The 17154-nt window shown below is 41.0% G+C and overlaps 2 protein-coding genes across 29 annotated transcripts in view; one reads left to right on the top strand and one right to left on the bottom strand.

Annotated features, from left to right (window-relative positions):
• Window positions 1–631: 631 nt before the first annotated feature.
• LOC103717302 (putative galacturonosyltransferase 10) lies at window positions 632–6978 on the top strand. 2 transcript variants are annotated; one of them, XM_039116443.3, is made up of 2 exons: window positions 632–1120; window positions 5118–6978. In XM_039116443.3, the coding sequence occupies exons 1-2, from the start codon at window positions 965–967 to the stop codon at window positions 6558–6560; spliced, it is 1599 nt and encodes a 532-aa protein (XP_038972371.1). In that variant the 5' UTR covers window positions 632–964; the 3' UTR covers window positions 6561–6978. The 2 variants fall into 2 exon arrangements, with proteins under 2 accessions (XP_038972371.1, XP_038972372.1); XM_039116444.2 differs by having other exon boundaries at window positions 982–1120; window positions 5108–6978.
• A 5865-nt stretch (window positions 6979–12843) lies between these two features.
• The window catches only part of LOC103717301 (putative FBD-associated F-box protein At1g61330), a 39316-nt gene continuing 35005 nt past the window's right edge, over window positions 12844–17154 (bottom strand). For 14 of the 27 annotated variants that reach the window (XM_089924891.1, XM_089924905.1, XM_089924906.1 and 11 more), the window contains 3 exons: window positions 15703–16664; window positions 15460–15615; window positions 14518–14963 (listed from right to left, as the gene is read on the bottom strand). In XM_089924891.1, the coding sequence (XP_089781017.1) occupies window positions 14631–14963; window positions 15460–15615; window positions 15703–16617 (1404 nt within the window). In that variant the 5' untranslated portion in view covers window positions 16618–16664 and the 3' untranslated portion in view covers window positions 14518–14630. Of the gene's footprint in view, window positions 14443–14517; window positions 14964–15459; window positions 15616–15702; window positions 16768–17012; window positions 17153–17154 lie in introns of those variants that run through there. The other 13 variants (XM_089924907.1, XM_039116454.3, XM_017845223.5 and 10 more) reach the window with 8 other exon arrangements.

Raw genomic sequence — 17154 nt, forward strand, 5'->3', positions numbered from 1 at the left:
TGTTAATCATCTCATCACCTTTGATTTGAATGGGCGATGCACAAGGATTTCCCTTCTCTTATAAGTGCATCTTTGATTTATAGTATGATGAAAGCCATTATTATCAGGTGAACATTGGTGAAGCTTCTTGACAGCATTGATCAAGCATAAGGTGGTTAAGCTGTGTAGTTGGTGCATTCACGTATAAGTATGTTAGAGATTGCTTTGATGCAACAGTTCCATTTCAAATTGAACTATTTTTTTGTTTCTTTTCTTCTACCTTTATTTCCTGAAAACACTCAAAAGGTGAAAAACTTGGAAACACCTCTCTCTCTCTCTCTCTCTCTCTCTCTTCTCAGCCATTTGCATTACACGTACAATGTTCTATCTAAAAATATGACATAAACTCGGGAGTTCCATGTGCTTGAGGTTGTCTCTCGTTAGCCATGATTCAAATTTGTGATTTTTCCCCCTTTTTTTTCTCCCTTTTAGTTTGTGGATCCGGTCTGTGTGCGGTTGTGGGAATGTTCGTTTCCCCCGGGGAAACGGGAATCCTATCTTTCTATTATTTATTTATTTATTTGTGGGAAATCGGTTCCCGTTTTCCGGCTCCAGACAAAAGTGAGATCTGCGTTGCGATCTCGTTTAACTGAACGCCGGCTTTAGTAGAAGCCAGCGAGCCTCGCGACTGTCTTCTTCCGTCGAGCTCACAGCCTTCTCTTATTAAGACGAAGGAGAAGAAGAAGCGACGCCGATCCGAACCCTAGCCCTCGAGGAGATCGGACCCAAAAGGACCTCCCTCTCCCCCTGACCTCTCGAGGGATTCCATCCCGCAGGTGTCTGTGCTCGATCCCCCTGTCTTCCTTCTGTGGTCCCGTTGGCCGGCGGGCAGCGGGATTTGGGGTTCTTCTCGGGGATGGATATGCGCTCCGTTGGAGTGGGCGTTGCTTGGGATCGGATCGGCTGTCGGTGGCCCTGAGGAGGTATGAGGAAGAGGTCCTTCGATCTCCGGCGGCCGGCGAGGAGGCGGTGGGCCTCGAAGAGGTGGGCATGGCTGGTGGTGGGGGGTCTGAGTGTTTTCTTGTTCCTTATTGTGCTCAGCCGCGAGAAGCAGCCGAGATCGGTGCCTTCGATCCTCCAGGTCAGACCTTTTCTACTTTGATCTTGATCTCCATGCGTAACCCATCGTCAAGTTGATTCCTTTTGACTTTCGGAAGAAACGTGCACATTTTGTTGTCTGTTTTTACTTATTTCCGTATGGGATACTCAAAGTTTTAATTTTCGATCATGCAACGCCGGTGCTTGGTTTTTGGAAGCTATTTAGCGACATTGATCCTATGAGAACTCAGGAGATGCTGTGCTTGAGTGCTTTTTCTTTTTAAACAAATCTTTACTGGGGCGGATTAGTAATGCAGTTTGATTTAGGTTCTTGGAACTTTTTTCTGATATTACGACTCTGAAAACAGCACATGTATTGGCCAAATTTAGACTAAGAGGTCATGTGCTTGGCATAATCAGTACTTTTAGATGTTCTGCGAGTTTGTCTGGATTCTTCTCTTGATTATTTTCAGTTAATAGCAAATGTATTGAGGCAATTTGTTTTATTATCAATATAAGCTCCAAATCTTCATAAAATACATTCTTGTAATCTTGGGGGATCCAAAAACTTAAGACCCTGTACCAGCGTTCAACGCCAAAAGAACCTGTATCTATCTAGCGTAACTTCTTCCATGTCCTCCATTATGCAAATAAAAAGGAAGTTTTTGTTATTTAAAATGTTAAATGAAAAGAAATTTTTTGAGATTGAGCTGAAATATATTTATTCGATGGCTGCTTCGTTGACCATCTTAATCCTTTTGAGCTGTGAAATGTGATTTGTAGACTTTAGGTTCCCTCCCCCATGGTGATGAGCTGTTTAAATGACCACAAAATTAGTTCTTCTTGTAACATGGAAAGAAATTTTATTAGAAAGCTTAAGCTCTTTATTGTTGGATCTCAATTTACTGGTGTATAAGCTTGAAACATATAATTGGCCATATAAATTGCTAGCATTAAGCTATTGAAGTACCTAATAAAGCAGTATCATCTCACGCTTCAAGGTGCAGTAGCAATATGGAAGATTAACATCTGTTGTTTTCTTCCCTATCCGCTTTGGGTAATTAGGGAGGCCAGGGATCATTAGCGACCCTTAAAGAAACAACCACCTGTCTTTTAGTTTTTATGAGATCCATGAGCCAGATTGGGTAACCACATATCTAATATTGTTAGATTTGGAGGCCTCCTGGCCAGCTAACCAGACCAGTTAGTTTGCCTTATGGGAAGCTTCGAATGTCTCGATCACATTGGTGAGTTCTTAAATGTCCAGCATTCTGCATTCTGTACACCTCCACTCCTAAGAAATCACCACTAATCCATGTTATGATAGTTAGATAATTATCCTACAGCCAGATGTTATTAGCATGGACATAGTTCCGAGCAACTAACACTTCCTTCTAATTAACTCGAAGCTCTGGGTAGAGACTGTGCAGGAGTTAGGGTGACAGCTCCTGGTGCAGAGAACTGTGCTGTGGAAATAGGATAAAACAGGTAACACATTCCCATTGGCATAAATAGTGCCATCAAAGTGATAACAGGTGCGGGCATTAGTTGGAGGGAACTTCCAGGAGACTAGAAGTGTTCGGGATGGAGACGGACCAGCTGTTGCTGTTCCAGTGTGATGGCAGTCAGGTATAATTGTTCTCTGTCATGGTGCATGGAAGGTTAAAAGCTGGGAAAGTCTTACAGTGGACCAGTTGAGCTGACAACTCTGAGGTGCAAAGGCATTAATGCAGATGAAATTGAAAGTGAAGTTTGTTCGGTAGTCAACAATAGAACATTTATAATGCAAATTTACTCACATAGGTGTGAAGGTTTTATTTAATTTTGATTGCAAGAAGCTTGCCTCAGATAAATATAATAACTGGTGTTGGATAGGATATTTATATTACTAGAAAGGTGGCATTGATGAAATTGAAATTTGCATTAGTGCATTACTTAGTCATTGCATTCCATGCTTTAAATTTTGAAGACAATAGTAAAAATGTGTAATATACATTTTGATAGTTGGAAAACAAGGAGGAAAAAAGGATGCATATAAGATGAAACTGTGGATGAGGACACTAAGGTGAACCTGCATTCATAATATGACATTTGTTGATAAGATAAGGATGTTAGAGTTGTTGTAATTAGGGATGAAGTGTTTATAACTCAATCAAGACTCCAAACTGAAGAGCATCTTGGATTGTCTTATTGGGGAAAGAATAATTTGTAAAAGGGCAAAATTAAAAGCTTAATGACCCTTTGACCAAAAAAAAAACGCTTAATGACCCTTGATAAGAAGAATTGAGGTAGAATTGTAGAAGATGGCCTATTAAAATTATCTAAGGTGCACCGATAATGATAACAGTTATGGTTATGATATTGCTGACAATTCAGTTGAATTTTAGATTATTTTTCTTAGAATGTTCTTGACTTATTATATTTCAAAAATCAATACCCTTTTTACCTTGAGATGTTGTCTATAGTCAATCAGCATAGGTATTTTCCTTGGGGAGTTTCAATTTGGTGCACTTGTTCCCATACAATTTATTGAAGCCAGATGTTGTGTCATTGGTTTATAGCATCCAAAGCTAGCATCTCACCAGAAGATGCAAAGATTGTAAGGTAGCCTTTGGCTATTTGGCTTATTATTTCTTCCTCAAAAATGAATGCGTCTTTTATGCAAAAGCTTCCTTTTCTCTCCTAGTTTAGACTTTTTCCAGGTTTTAGGTGGTTCTTGAGGGTTGACATCTTGTTGAGAGCTAGTTATACGGACTTCCTAAGGCGTGATGGAGCATAGATTGATGAGCTGTCCCATGTAGTGAAAACAAAACTAGTTGGGCAACTTAAGATACACAGATTGTAAGCAGCTATCGTACTGAATGTTTTGCAGTTGTATGTAGACACCCTCATAGTTTAAAGAATATTCTTATTCTTGACCTTTATTTTTTTAATATTTATATGTGTGTGTGTACGTATATGTGGATATATCATCTACAATTAAATGGAAGAACTAGGTTCTGATCATTTTTAATATTTTTTGGTAAAATGGTGCTTTAGGCTTCCATAAACCATAGTTGACACTCTGGTTTAGATATTTGATATGAATGACAATTTAGACTATTTTCGGAAGTTATCAGAGTCCATCTTAATCAGGTTGTCTTCTGATATCCAACACGAGTCTGAGATTTAGGTATTGCATGTTATCTTTTTTTAAAAAAATGCAAAACCATCAAACAATTTAATGGACAAAGGAATTTAGATCAACATTAAAGAGAAGATGAGAATGTTATATTCATGTGAAGAGAACCTTTCTTCTTCTTCTTCTTCTCAACCTAAAGCATCCTCCATGCAGCAGAAGGAAATGATTTCATTTCCTTGCCAGTGGATAATGAATTTTTCCCTTTCATTTTTTTTGTCTTTTAATTATTGGAAAAAGTTTATTAGATATGGGAGTAGGAACGTTTGCAAAGAGTGAGTTACATCATTACAATAGTCATGGGCAGTTGACATAAAAGGCAACCCATATCCACCTGACTAAAAGCTGAAGCATTTGACATATTGTTGGCCCAGATGATTTACATAATTAATTGTCTATTTTCTGATGGCCAGCTCAAAGATCTGGAAACTAATTGATGAATTTTTCTAATCCCTGTCATGCTTAAGCTAATCATCTCTATGTATTTGTATGGCCTGCTCTTCCACTTAAGTTTTAGTTCTGTAGAGTGGGCACGCGAAATTCTGGTGACAGAAATGCGTCACATGTACCATGCACATATACCATGCACGTATATCTTCTCATGCGTATGGAATTCTCGGGATTATAATGTATCCTGCTAAATAGTTCTTTTCATATATGATTCTGGACGCTGCACATTTCCAGAATAGGAATGGTTATCTCAAGGTTGAAATTTTACATCTTTTCTGGGACATTTTCTATAACATATTATATCCATATAGTAATTCATAACCTAAACATTTTTTCAGCTGATGTGTCTGTGCCACTTGATACTTATCCATTCATATGATCTTACTCTTGGAACTCCTCAAGTGTCTTGCAGAAATCTTACCGCTCTAGCCTTACTGAAGGTATTAACATCGCTGATGAGATGCTGAGTGCTCATTCGTACACTAGGCAACTAGTTGACCAAATCTTTCTTGCAAAGGCTTTTGTTGTCATCTCTAAAGAAAACAAAAATCTCCAGTTTGCAACACAACTTAGTTCCCAGATACGCTACTTGCAAGTTCTCCTATCCAGGGCTGCCGCTGGGGTAACCCCATTAACTTCAGAAGTAGAAACAGCAATACATGACATGGCTCTACTGCTCTACCAAGCCCAACAGTTCAACTATGACAGTGCTACCATGATCATGAAGATGAAAGGTCAAATCCAATCTCTCGAAGGGAAAATGAAGTTTGAATCTGAGAAGAGTACAAAATACGGACAGATAGCTGCTGAAGAGCTCCCAAAAAGCCTGTATTGTCTTGGTGTCAGGCTAACCATGGAATGGTTCAAAAACTCAAATCTGCATAGAAAACTCTCAGAAGGAAAGCACACTCTGGAGAAGCTAAGAGATAACAGCCTCTATCATTACTGCATCTTCTCCGACAACATCCTTGCTGCATCAGTTGTGGTCAATTCAACTGCCATGAATTCCAAGCTTCCAGATCTTATTGTGTTCCACCTGGTCACTGATGAGGTGAACTATCCACCAATGAAGGCATGGTTCTCGATGAACAGTTTCAGAGGTGCAACTGTGGAGGTACAGAAGGTTGAGGATTGTAGCTGGCTTAATGCATCATATGTCCCAGTTCTAAAGCAGCTTCAGAACTTGGACACCAAGAACTTCTACTTCTCTGGAGGTGGGGATGGTAAAATACCAATTAAATTCAGGAACCCAAAGTACTTATCGATGCTAAACCACCTCAGGTTCTACATACCGGAAGTCTTCCCAGCATTAAAGAAGGTAGTATTTCTTGATGATGATGTAATAGTCCAGAAAGATCTGACAGAGTTATTCACAATCAACCTCAATGGGAATGTGATGGGGGCTGTGGAGACTTGCACGGAGACATTCCACAGGTTCCACAAGTATTTGAACTATTCCCACCCGCTGATCCGTGCTCATTTTGATCCTGATGCTTGTGGATGGGCATTTGGTATGAATGTGATTGATCTGAGGGAGTGGCGAAATAAAAACGTGACTGGCATATATCACTACTGGCAGGAGCGTAATGCTGACCACACCCTCTGGAAGCTTGGGTCCCTACCTCCTGGGCTGCTGGCCTTCTATGGGCTGATCGAGACATTGGATCCCAAGTGGCATGTGTTGGGGTTGGGTTACACCAATGTGGACCCTTCAGCAATTAGGAACGGCGCAGTGCTGCATTACAATGGGAACATGAAGCCATGGTTAAAGCTCGGGATGGAAAAGTACAGAGGGTTGTGGGATAAGTACGTGGACTACTCGCACCCTTTGTTGCAACAGTGCTTCATGCATTAAATGATCCTTAAGATGACCGGTGATATTCCTGCAGGGCAGAGTCAGCCAAAGCCCCACAGTTTTTGAGTAATTTTTTTGAGGGAGACGGTAGAGTAAATTATTCTTTTCTTTGGAAATTATTCTGTTGGTCTCTCTAGATTCTCTTCCAAGATGCAGACATCAGTAATTTTTTATGGTTAAGCCCCACCTTATGTCTGTGGGGGTGGAGCAGTGAAGCCATCTTACTGGAATATCTGAAGCACATAGTTATGCAGGCCATTCTTAGCAGATGCATTAGTATGGCATACAATTTAATTAGGAACAAGTTGAAAGAGAAAATATGCTGCAGAATTTGTCTTTTTGAGCAACATTTGGTGTTTCCTTTGGAAAGTCTGTTTGCATTGACTGATTGGTGTCAAACCGAGGACATTCAAATTTCTGAACTGTTGGCAGTGGAAGTTCTCTGTAAGAACACGAGGAAGCCTTCATTTGTAAAGCAAACAGTGCTATGCCCTGGCCTACTTGGGGGTGGTTCTAAATACACCCCCCCTATTGCTCAGGACACCCCCCAAAAATTAAAAAAAAATTAAATACTCTCTACACCCCCCCATTTGCTAAGGACACCCCTAAAAAATTAAAACTTCTTAAATTACCCCCCACCCTCCCCACCCCCTCACCTAAATTGCTCTCTACACCCCCCAAACCCCCCCCCCCCCCCCCCCACCCTGCTCTTCCCCTCCAAAACACCTCGCCAACGCCCAAAACCCCCCCGTTCCCCCTTCTCCCTCTCGTCGCCGGCATTCTCCCGATCTCCGACCACCTCGCCGGCTTCTCCCGGAACCACCTCGCCGGCTTCTCCCGAAATTTTTTTTTTCACGGTTCGTGCTCCGTTCGGCACTGGATCGCCGAACAAAAGACTTCTGTTCGGCTGAACAGTGCCGGACAGAAGCCTTCTGTTCGGCACTGTGCAGCCGAACAGATCTGTTCGGTTGAGGGTTGCCGAACAGAAGGCTTCTGTTCGGCACTGTTCAGCCGAACAGAAGCCTTTTGTTCGGCGATCCAGTGCCGAACGGAGCACGAACCGTGAAAAAAAAAAAATTTCGAAACAAGGTGGAACACGTACCTTTGCGGCCGATTCTTCGTCCCAAATCACTAGTTGCTTGTCCATGCTTCGAATGGGGCTTAAATCTCCTTCAAAGATCGCCTAAACGATGTAAATGGATCGAGGGGTTTAAGGGGGGTTTGAGGGGTGTTTTTTTTTTTTCTTTTCAAAACGAAACGGAGGAGGAGGAAGGGGGGGTGTATGAGAAAATTTTAAGGGCAATATGGTAATTACACTAAAGGTTAGTTTGGGTATTTTTTTTTGGTTTTTGGGGGGGGGTGTCCTTAGCAATAGGGGGGGTGTATATAGAACTTCCCCCTACTTGGTGGAGAAGGTGAATAAGAAGGATAAGTTCTGACCGGGTATACCCCTGAAGTTTATATATTTTATTAGTAGAGTCCTAACAAGGTTGTTTTGTAAGAGACAACTAATGTAATGCGTCCTAGTTGTCATTTGTTCCTGAATTATAATAAAAATGATCCTTGCAGAATTTCTTGTCCCTTTACCTCTCTGAATCAGTGTCAGTGAACTCTCTCGCTGCCGTTCTTTTTAAATACTACTGCAGTGGGAGCTCTTTTTGCATATGTTAGTGGGTTTCCTTCCTTTCCCTTGTATGTAGTCTATTAGTTAAGTTTTTAGTAACCTGTATAACTATCATGTGCTGTGGGTCATTACCATGGGAAGATCCACCGATCCATGAACTGGGCTCCTCCCAGCTTGGTTCATGGAGTATGGTTCATAGGGTCGTTGCATCTGAGCAGCACCATCTGCATCACCAGGCCAGCGTTTCTGGAGCTAGCTAAGTTCTTTGGAAAGCTCGGACTGATCTTGGACAAGGCATAGCAGGTTTATTGGATCAGTGTTGCCAGGGGCGGCCCAATACATTTGGGGGCCTAAGGCAAATCTAATGAATGAGGCCTCTTTTTTTTAATAATAATTTTTTTTAATAAATATAAAATATTTAAAAAAATGATATAGAAATAGATAGCTATCAAGTATACTATTTCAATAAAGATATATAAATTTAATAAAAATAGGTAAAAAACTTTTTTAATTTAATATAATTTTTAAATGAAAGTAAATAAAAGTAATTGTTCGAAAAGAAGGGCCATGAAACTGATTAATTAACTAAGATAATGCTTGACAATAGTGTTTACCATGTCAAGCAAAAGCCGAATAGGAAATGGTTATCTCATGCCACTTCATTGTCAAGGTAATAAAAAAATTGCACCTCTCTATAAGAGAAAGTAGGGGCATTATGGGAAATTCACTCCATCCAATAAATAAAAGTCCCATCCCACCGTCTCCCCTTCAAGTGAGTACCCAAGCAGCAACTGCAACATCACAGCACAGCAACCATTCAACTCCCTCTAGCTCCTTTTCTCTCTCTACCACCCAAGAGGGGAGAAGAAACCGAGAGGAGAAAATTAAAAGAATCTCCACCCTCCAAGAAGTCCATCTCCGATCCCCCTATCTTTCTTCCCGATGGCCCAGCTGGATCAGGAGTAATGTGAGGGAAGGAAAACCAAGACCAAAACCAAAAAAGAGAAGGGATGAAAGATAAGAGTGGAAGACGAAGGGGGGAAGACGAGAATGAAAGGAATGAGTATTTGTATAGCTGCAGCATCTTCCGATGGGGGCCTTTTCTAGGCCGGGGGCCTTAGGCGACCGCCTCAGTCGCCTAAGGCTCGAGCCGGCACTGAGTGTTGCATGAAAGTTATTAACAGAGGGCTGAAATTGGATCGGATATGGATTAAATATCAATATATCTATTTTCATATTTATTTTGTTTGACAATAAGGATATGAATACAAATGTTAGTCCAATGAAAAAAATTATATACATATTTGTTTTAAACGGATACAGCTACAACTTAGATACTAGAAGTATGGTAATCAATATGGATACAAGTCCGACGATTAAATTTGATGATCACATAATCAAATATATTACTAAGTGGAAGTTAATCAAGTTAATAGCATGTTGATATAGTAATTTATTTTCATCCATATCTGTATTCATTTTTCTCCATGGATATGGATGCAGACACAGATATTAATTGAGTGCTCAAACTTCTATCCATATCCAGATAGATTTGAATATGAAAATGGATATAACAGACACTATTCAAACAATGGGATGAAAAGAAAGATTAATAATAATAATAAAAACTAACTGGCTTAGCAAAATAACAAGAATCAATGGCCATGAAACAAAGGAACAGTTTCTCGGATGTGGCAATATAATTACTGTAGCAAAGGACCCTTGGCTCAATGCTACTCCCCTTTCAAGAATGCCAAGCTTCATTAACTTGGAAAACTTTGGTGATAATACGAAGGCTAGTGGCTTATTAGGGCCAAATGGAGGACAGATTCTGAATGGGCACAGCAGTATTTCCTGAGTTTTTAGCTAAGCAGATTCTGGCTATTCCTATAGTCAGCGAGCAGTGACGAGGATCGGTCTCTTTTGGGTCCAAACCTGAGACCGGACTCGAGTGGGAGCTTTATGAAGTGACATGCCGTTCTGTACCAATGTTCCGGTACTCGTACACGGGAGAAATGGTCATTCCCAGAAAATCGAATTCCCAGAAAATGGAAATGATGATAACTTTTGCAATGAACTAATTAATAATATTTATTGTATAAAATAGTAAAAAATGTATTTTAAAAGAATCAATACCGATGATTATGATATATAATAACAATAATTAATATAATAAATATATAATCTAAAATTTTATTTTTAGTAGAAAAGTGAAATATCAAGCAATATGCATTATAATACTATATCAATTATTAAATAAATATTTGCTATGTATAATATGCTGGCATTGTGCGATGCTGGTTAAGGAAGATAGATTATGGATGCTATTAAGCCGGGTCACTTTCGTCTGATTAGCCTGTGTACCACCTTGTACAAGGCCACGACGAAGATACTTGCCGTTAGGTTGAGGGATATTCTTCCGAGGCTGATCAGTCCAGAGTAGGGAGCTTTTACAGAAGGGCGGTGTATCTCTGATAATGTGCTGATAGCCCAGGAGTTCATGTTTGACTTGGGCAGAGCCTCGATGAGGAGGAGCTTGATGGGGATCAAGCTCGATATGGAGAGAGCCTACGACAGGATGCGATGGGACTTTGTGCAGCAGTTTCTGCAGGGTTTGGCTTTCATGAAACATGGATTCAGTGGGTGATAGGTTGTGTCAGGGCTCTCTCCTTTGCCATTTTGGTGAATGGCACACCATCTGGTTTTTTTGAGTCCTCTGGAGGGTTGCGACAGGGATGCCCTCTATCCCCTCTGCTGTTTATTATTTGTGCAGATGCTTTGTCCAGAGCTCTGCGACAGGCGGTACTTACTCAGTGTTGGAGGCTTACAGGCCAGTGGCGGGGGCTACTTCGATCTCTCATTTGCTTTTCACTGGTGATTGTTTACAACTAGCCCGGTCGTCTCGGCAGAATGCCAGGGTCATTGGCAGAATTCTTTGTGACTATTGTGTAGTGTTAGGGTAGAGGGTCAATTTGTCGAAGTCAGCAATCTATTTCAGTCCGAAGACCAGACAGACGGTGAGGCATTCTACTTTGGAGATTTTATGGGTAGGTGAGTAGGAGGGCACTTTGAGATATCTGGGGGTTCCGATTACTGGTCGGAGACTGTGCAGTACGGATTGCTCTTCCCTAGAGCTCAGCATCAGGCAGAGGTTGGAGGGATGGCAGATGCATTCACTATCGATGATGGATAGAATTACCCTAGTTCGGGCGGTCCTTTCCTCGATTCCTATTTATTTGCTATCCAACACCCTCATTCCAGTAGGGGTCCTGAAGAATCTTGAGCAGCTCTTTAGGAACTTCATCTGGGGGAGGAGTGGAGGTAGAGGCGGCATCCACCTATTGGCATGGGAGGTGGTGTGTCAGCCGACCAGGATTGGGGGTCTCGGGGTGCAGTCCCTATTGGCAAGGTGGGAGGCTTTAGCGGCTCGGCACGCTGCTAGATTTGTGATAGAGCCTGGCAGTATGTGGTCTTCGTTGATGAGGGCCATGTACGATGCGTTGTTGACTGTAGGGTTAGAGATTTGATGGACTCTGATGAGGGATGCTGGAGGGTGGGATTGATTCGGGAGGTGTTTGGGGAGCAGCTGGTTGAGATGGTTCTGGCTCTTCCGGTTCCCATCCAGGGAGAGTCTGATAGGTTAGTATGGGTGCTGTCAGGTCGGACTCAGGTTCGTGCGAGGGACCTTCAGACCTTGTTCAGTGGAGAGCCGACTCGGCAGATCGAAGGAGGATGGATTTGGAGGATGCGGATTCACCCGCGGGTGGCGCTCTTCATCTGGAAAGTGGCCTGGGGCTGCCTACCTACCAGGAGTGTACTAGCTAGGCGTGGTGTGCAGATCTCTCAATGCTGTGAGGTATGTACGGACAGCGTGGAGACTATTGGTCAGGTTCTTTTGCAGTGCCCTGGGGCCCGGGAGATTTGGAGGTCATCACCAGCCCCTCTTCCCCACTCGGTGGAGTCGCCACAGGACCTGTTACATATGCTGAGAGTTTCACTGGGGAGCCCTAGTCTTGCAGAGGCAGGGATACTGAGAGCATACCTAGCTTACCATATTTGTTTAGACAGAAATGTGATCCTATTTGAGGATAGGAGGTCATCTTCGTGGATGGTGGTGGATAGAGCTGTGCGTCAGGCCAGGGAGGTTATTTCATCTGCTGCTTTGTTTTCTTCTGGTATGGTCAGAGACATCTGGGGTACTCTCTTCACCGCTACAGCACCCAGGTTTGCCCTTGTTTCTTGGGTGCCCCCACCCCTTGGCCATCTCAAGATAAACTTTGACAGCAGTATGATATTGGATGGGATGTCCGGAGGTGTGGGATTTGTGATCAGAGACCACCTTGGCAGGCTGGTTGCAGCCGGGGACACCGTACGATCGGACTTACTGTAGTTGGGGCAGAGCTGCGGGCAGCTTGGGAGGGTATCTCCTACGCGAGGCGGATTCTTGGTGCCAAGCGGATGTACCTCGAGGGGGACTCATCTATAGTGATTGGTTGGATTCTGGGTGCGGATAGGTATGGAGATGGTCACCCTCTTATTCGTGAGACTCGCAGGCTGGTTATGGAGTTGGATGAGTTACAGGGGACACATGTGTTCCGGAAGGTAAACAGGGCAGCAGATTGAGTCGCCTCCTTTGTTGCGCGACATTCCGAGGAGATATTTTGGTCGTTCGTAGTTGATTTACCGCTTTCATTGTACTTTTTTACTTTCTTCTGACTTGGCAGGATGTATTCACGTTAAAGCTATATGAATTGCCGTTTTCACCAAAAAAAAAAAGACAATTAGAAATATAAAACATAACTACTAAGATCAAAATAAAATATAAAATATATTATGTTCAAGAACAATATAAGTAGAAAATAGTTAAAATAAAGCTATTTTAGATAAACATTATAAACAGAATAATCAAAAAATAATGAATAACAAAATATTAAATAATAAAGTGTGAATGAGAACAAAAATATATCGTACAAAAATCTAAATGATTAATATTAAAAATAAAAGATAAAATTATCAAAATTCGAAAATAAAATTAATGATCTATCTAAAAAATAATATAAAACCGATTATAGTCGAATCTATAACTAATTAAATTAAATATTGGTATTTCGTTGGTGTTTCTTTTCCAAGCTTTTTTTTTTATTTTTTATACATCCAGGCAAGGGTATGAAAATTATGAGTCCAATCTCTTGGCTTCTATTTCTAATTTATTTCAATTTCCCTTCCTTTTTTAAAATTCCTGATTACCAAACATAACGTAAGAATCTCTTGTTTTCTTTTGATAGCTATTTTTAGGTCGCTTGTGCCTTGCAATGCTTTGTTGAGCCAAAGAGGCTTGGGGCAGCCACTATGCTGCAGGAAGGCCTAAATAATATTTTGTTCACGTGTCCAATGATCAAAGAATTATTGCCATATCTATTATCTAGCTAATGCTAGGGCTTCTGAATTTTTCAAGTTGGATCGTGCCGAGCACTGATTTGAGCTTTTATAAGCCACAGGATATGGAAATTGCTGATAGAAATCTTTGACAGTCATATGGCAGCTACAGAAGGCTACCAATGATACGATTTTTGCTAACAATCAGGTCTTGCCAGAAACTGCACAACTTGCAGTTGAATTCAGGCTTTTCATTTCCATCCCCAGCCTCAGGTTCTTGGGATTCCTCTCTCTCTCTCTCTCTCTCTCTCTCTCTCTCTCTCTCTCCCTCTCCCTCTCTCTCCAGAAATGCACTCAGCCTGTTTGGCTTGAGCTGAACTCAGGACAGCATACAGCATAGGAGGGTGTCAAGTTGGCAGCAAGCTCTTGGATTCCCACATTGATTTAGATTCTGAGGGGTATTCACAAACTATTACTAGTTGGATTCTCCATAGCCTCTTGATCGAAACTGCAAACCATCTGCTATGGGATATGGGGGACAAAGTGAACTTGTTTCAAGAATCTCCCATATTTGTTGTGAAAGGAACCAAGTGAAGGATTGGTTGGCCATCGAAGGTGGTCAGCTTGGATGGCAATCTTCTGGGCAGTTGATATTCCTTTGGATCTTTGGAGAAAAGGTCTCAGCTGAGGCTAATGGAGTCGGTGATTGTAATTGGGTCTTTGTTCCCTTTCATTAGCACTAAGAGAGAGAGAGAGAGAGAGAGAGAGAGAGTTCAGTGTGAAGAGTATTAGCTCAGTTATGAAAAACTGAATACAGTGCTCCATTGAAAAAGAACTGGAAGATCCACCAGACATGCTTTTGAACCTGCTGCATGCGGAAAGCTGATTGGAAGTGAAGAAAAACGACTTAGTTACCAAGTATTAGGCAAGCAAAAAACAGAAAAGAAAGCAGGAATATAAGGAAGAGTTCAAGATTCATAGGAAATTAACTGTTACGAAGATCCACAAGTTCAAATGGTTGGACTCCACACTCTGATTATCACAAAACAAGAGAAGTCCTAAGAGACTGATTAGATGTTGCAGTAGATTTTACTGTGTTTGGGGCACACACTTCCGTCATCATCTAATTGCACCATTACCTGCCCGGTCTCTCTCAGCATGAGAGACACCTCATTTTGAAGGCTATGAAAATTGCAATCTGTTTCATGATCGAGGACTAAGATGATGTTCTCCAGGGAGACCGCATTCTTAATAAAAAAACGAACTAACATCATCTCATTCTTGTAGTTCTTGAAATTGGTCAATTTCACCATCTTAAGATTATTGAAATGTATTTCTGGTGCAACTGCTGAGGGCAAATTCATGAAGTTGAACACTGGAGTATCCTTCAAATCTGTTGGAAACTGCGAGTCCACAAGATCTTTAGGTTATTAGTAATAATAAAGTAAATATAATGATAATGGTGATGATAGAAATAAAAATGAACAAAGAGAACAGAGGAATAAAAAAAGATGTACCTGTAGAACTCTATTCAACTTAATAATCCTTCTATACTTTATTGGCAAGTTAACTAGAGATGAAGGGATGCGAGTGAATACTTGATGTGTGCTTCATAGACTTGTGAATGCAGTTAGCGTTCCCATATAATTTACATTGTAGAGGAACAAATTTATAGAAGTGGATTTATGAACCATGCAGATGGGCATTACAGGAATACTAATGCATCCTATTGTCTGATTTTATATAAACTTATTGCCAAACTTTAACTATAAATGTAATGTCACAAAATAGCTGTGATTTATTGTACACCAAGTCAAATCCCTAGAAGCTTAATTGTATTAATCAAAGGGAAACCACACTTGGCATATATGGTTAACGTCGAACTAATAGCTGACTTACCTCTATAAATATTTTCTCCAATACAGGGAAATTGAATTCTCTGAAAAAGTGGAAGATGTCCATCACATTTTCATTTGTCATCTGCATCATCACCAATTGAAGCTCTCGAAGGTTTCCAAATGCACCAAAATTGGAGTTGGTCGATCCAAATATATGCTAAAAGAGGAAGGACAGAAACGAAAATCAGATCTAAAACAGATAAAGAGGATTGGTAACTCCATGCAGAAATAGATGAATTTGTACCTGAAGTGCCCTGCTACATAGAGTCAGCACCTCAACATGGTTATCTCCCATCACCATTTCTGCCTTCCTCAAATGCTCTTCGATGCACGAAGTCATAATAACATCATTTAACGAGGGTGTGCTCTCGAACAAGTATTTTGTTGGAAATTTGCCATGCGAGTGGAATACTTGCAGATTAGAAGCAGATATCTTAATTTCTTCAACATTCAAACAGTCAATGATAGCCAACCTCCTAATCCTTGAATTAGGATGCGAGACTTCGATGTAAACCAGCAAGTTGCATTCTCTTAGCTCCAAACATTCTAACAGTGGGCAGTTGGACACTAGTCTCTCTACTATGCTGTCAGTAACATCAACCTGGAACAGATTAAGAACTTCCAGAGAACGAAAGCTTTGGAAGCTGAAATCTGGATGCAGTTCGCACCATCTCAGACGCATGACCGCTATCACTGGGCCGCAGCCATTTGTGTCTTGGAAATAATGTTCAAAGAGTGTGAATCTATTTTCAGAGATCAAAAGGAGGTCAGCTGGCCTGAGAAATTGTCCTGGATGGAAGTCAAGATTGATATCTTCAACATCTCTTGATACCACATGCTTGATCCAGCTTGTTACGGACTCCTGAAGGTGGTCAAACACGAACAACGAGAGGTGAAATGAGTCGATCCTCCAGCAGTGATACTTCAGGAAGATCGATCTGACATGTGCAGCAAGATCATCAGGTTCTAAACCACCTGAACATTTTTCAGAAAAATCTAAACTGATGGACCCAGGGAACCGGTGCTTCCACAAGTCTTTCCATTGATTTGAAAGGACACCAGTCCTTATGGCATATCGCCGTGGAAGCAGAGACAGGATATGGAGGCGAAGAATGTCTGGTAATTGGCTGATCCTGTCTATTTGGGGTGTCTCTTCCATTGTTCTCAATGAGTATCAGCTTAACCAAAACAGAAATCTGGATTAGGCTGTAAGAAGACAATTTGTTAATCTTCAGTAGTTTCAAAATAGAGCCATTGAAGTTGTGATACCTTTTACATTAACAAGACAGTGCAGGTTGTGTGGTCTATACTGCAAATTATAAATGTAACTACTTAGGCAAATTTTTAGAAGAATGTAAAATAGATTTTCCTACAGTTTTCACAACTATATGCATTATGTCTTGTGGAAGAGCCACAACATTTTTGTTATCTAAGGATCAGAAATATCCATGCACCAATTCAAATGATAAATAGACTTTAAGTTCATATTCCTCTTAACTAAAAATAACCTTGGAACAAAGGCTGTGAGTATAGCGGTAAGTTCTATGTTGTTACCTCTGCTGCTGATCTTCATGAAGGTAAGGAGCTAAAATGATTATGCCTTACATCTTATTAGTCTTATTTCACATGAGATTGCCTTTATATTGAACCATGATTGATATGCTCCGAAAGAAACTGATATGTTGACACTGATGCT

This window comes from Phoenix dactylifera, chromosome 8 (assembly GCF_051530095.1).
Source record: "Phoenix dactylifera cultivar Ajwa chromosome 8, Ajwa_hap1_PhDact_Kaust_v1.1, whole genome shotgun sequence".
NCBI classification, from domain to species: domain Eukaryota; kingdom Viridiplantae; phylum Streptophyta; class Magnoliopsida; order Arecales; family Arecaceae; genus Phoenix; species Phoenix dactylifera.

Bases quoted from the DNA above. Each gene is read 5' to 3' on its own strand.
- LOC103717302 (XM_039116443.3), top strand. From the start codon at position 965: ATGAGGAAGAGGTCCTTCGATCTCCGGCGGCCGGCGAGGAGGCGGTGG. The intron at 1,121-5,117 runs GTCAGACCTTTT...AGTGTCTTGCAG, and splicing joins CGGTGCCTTCGATCCTCCAG to AAATCTTACCGCTCTAGCCT.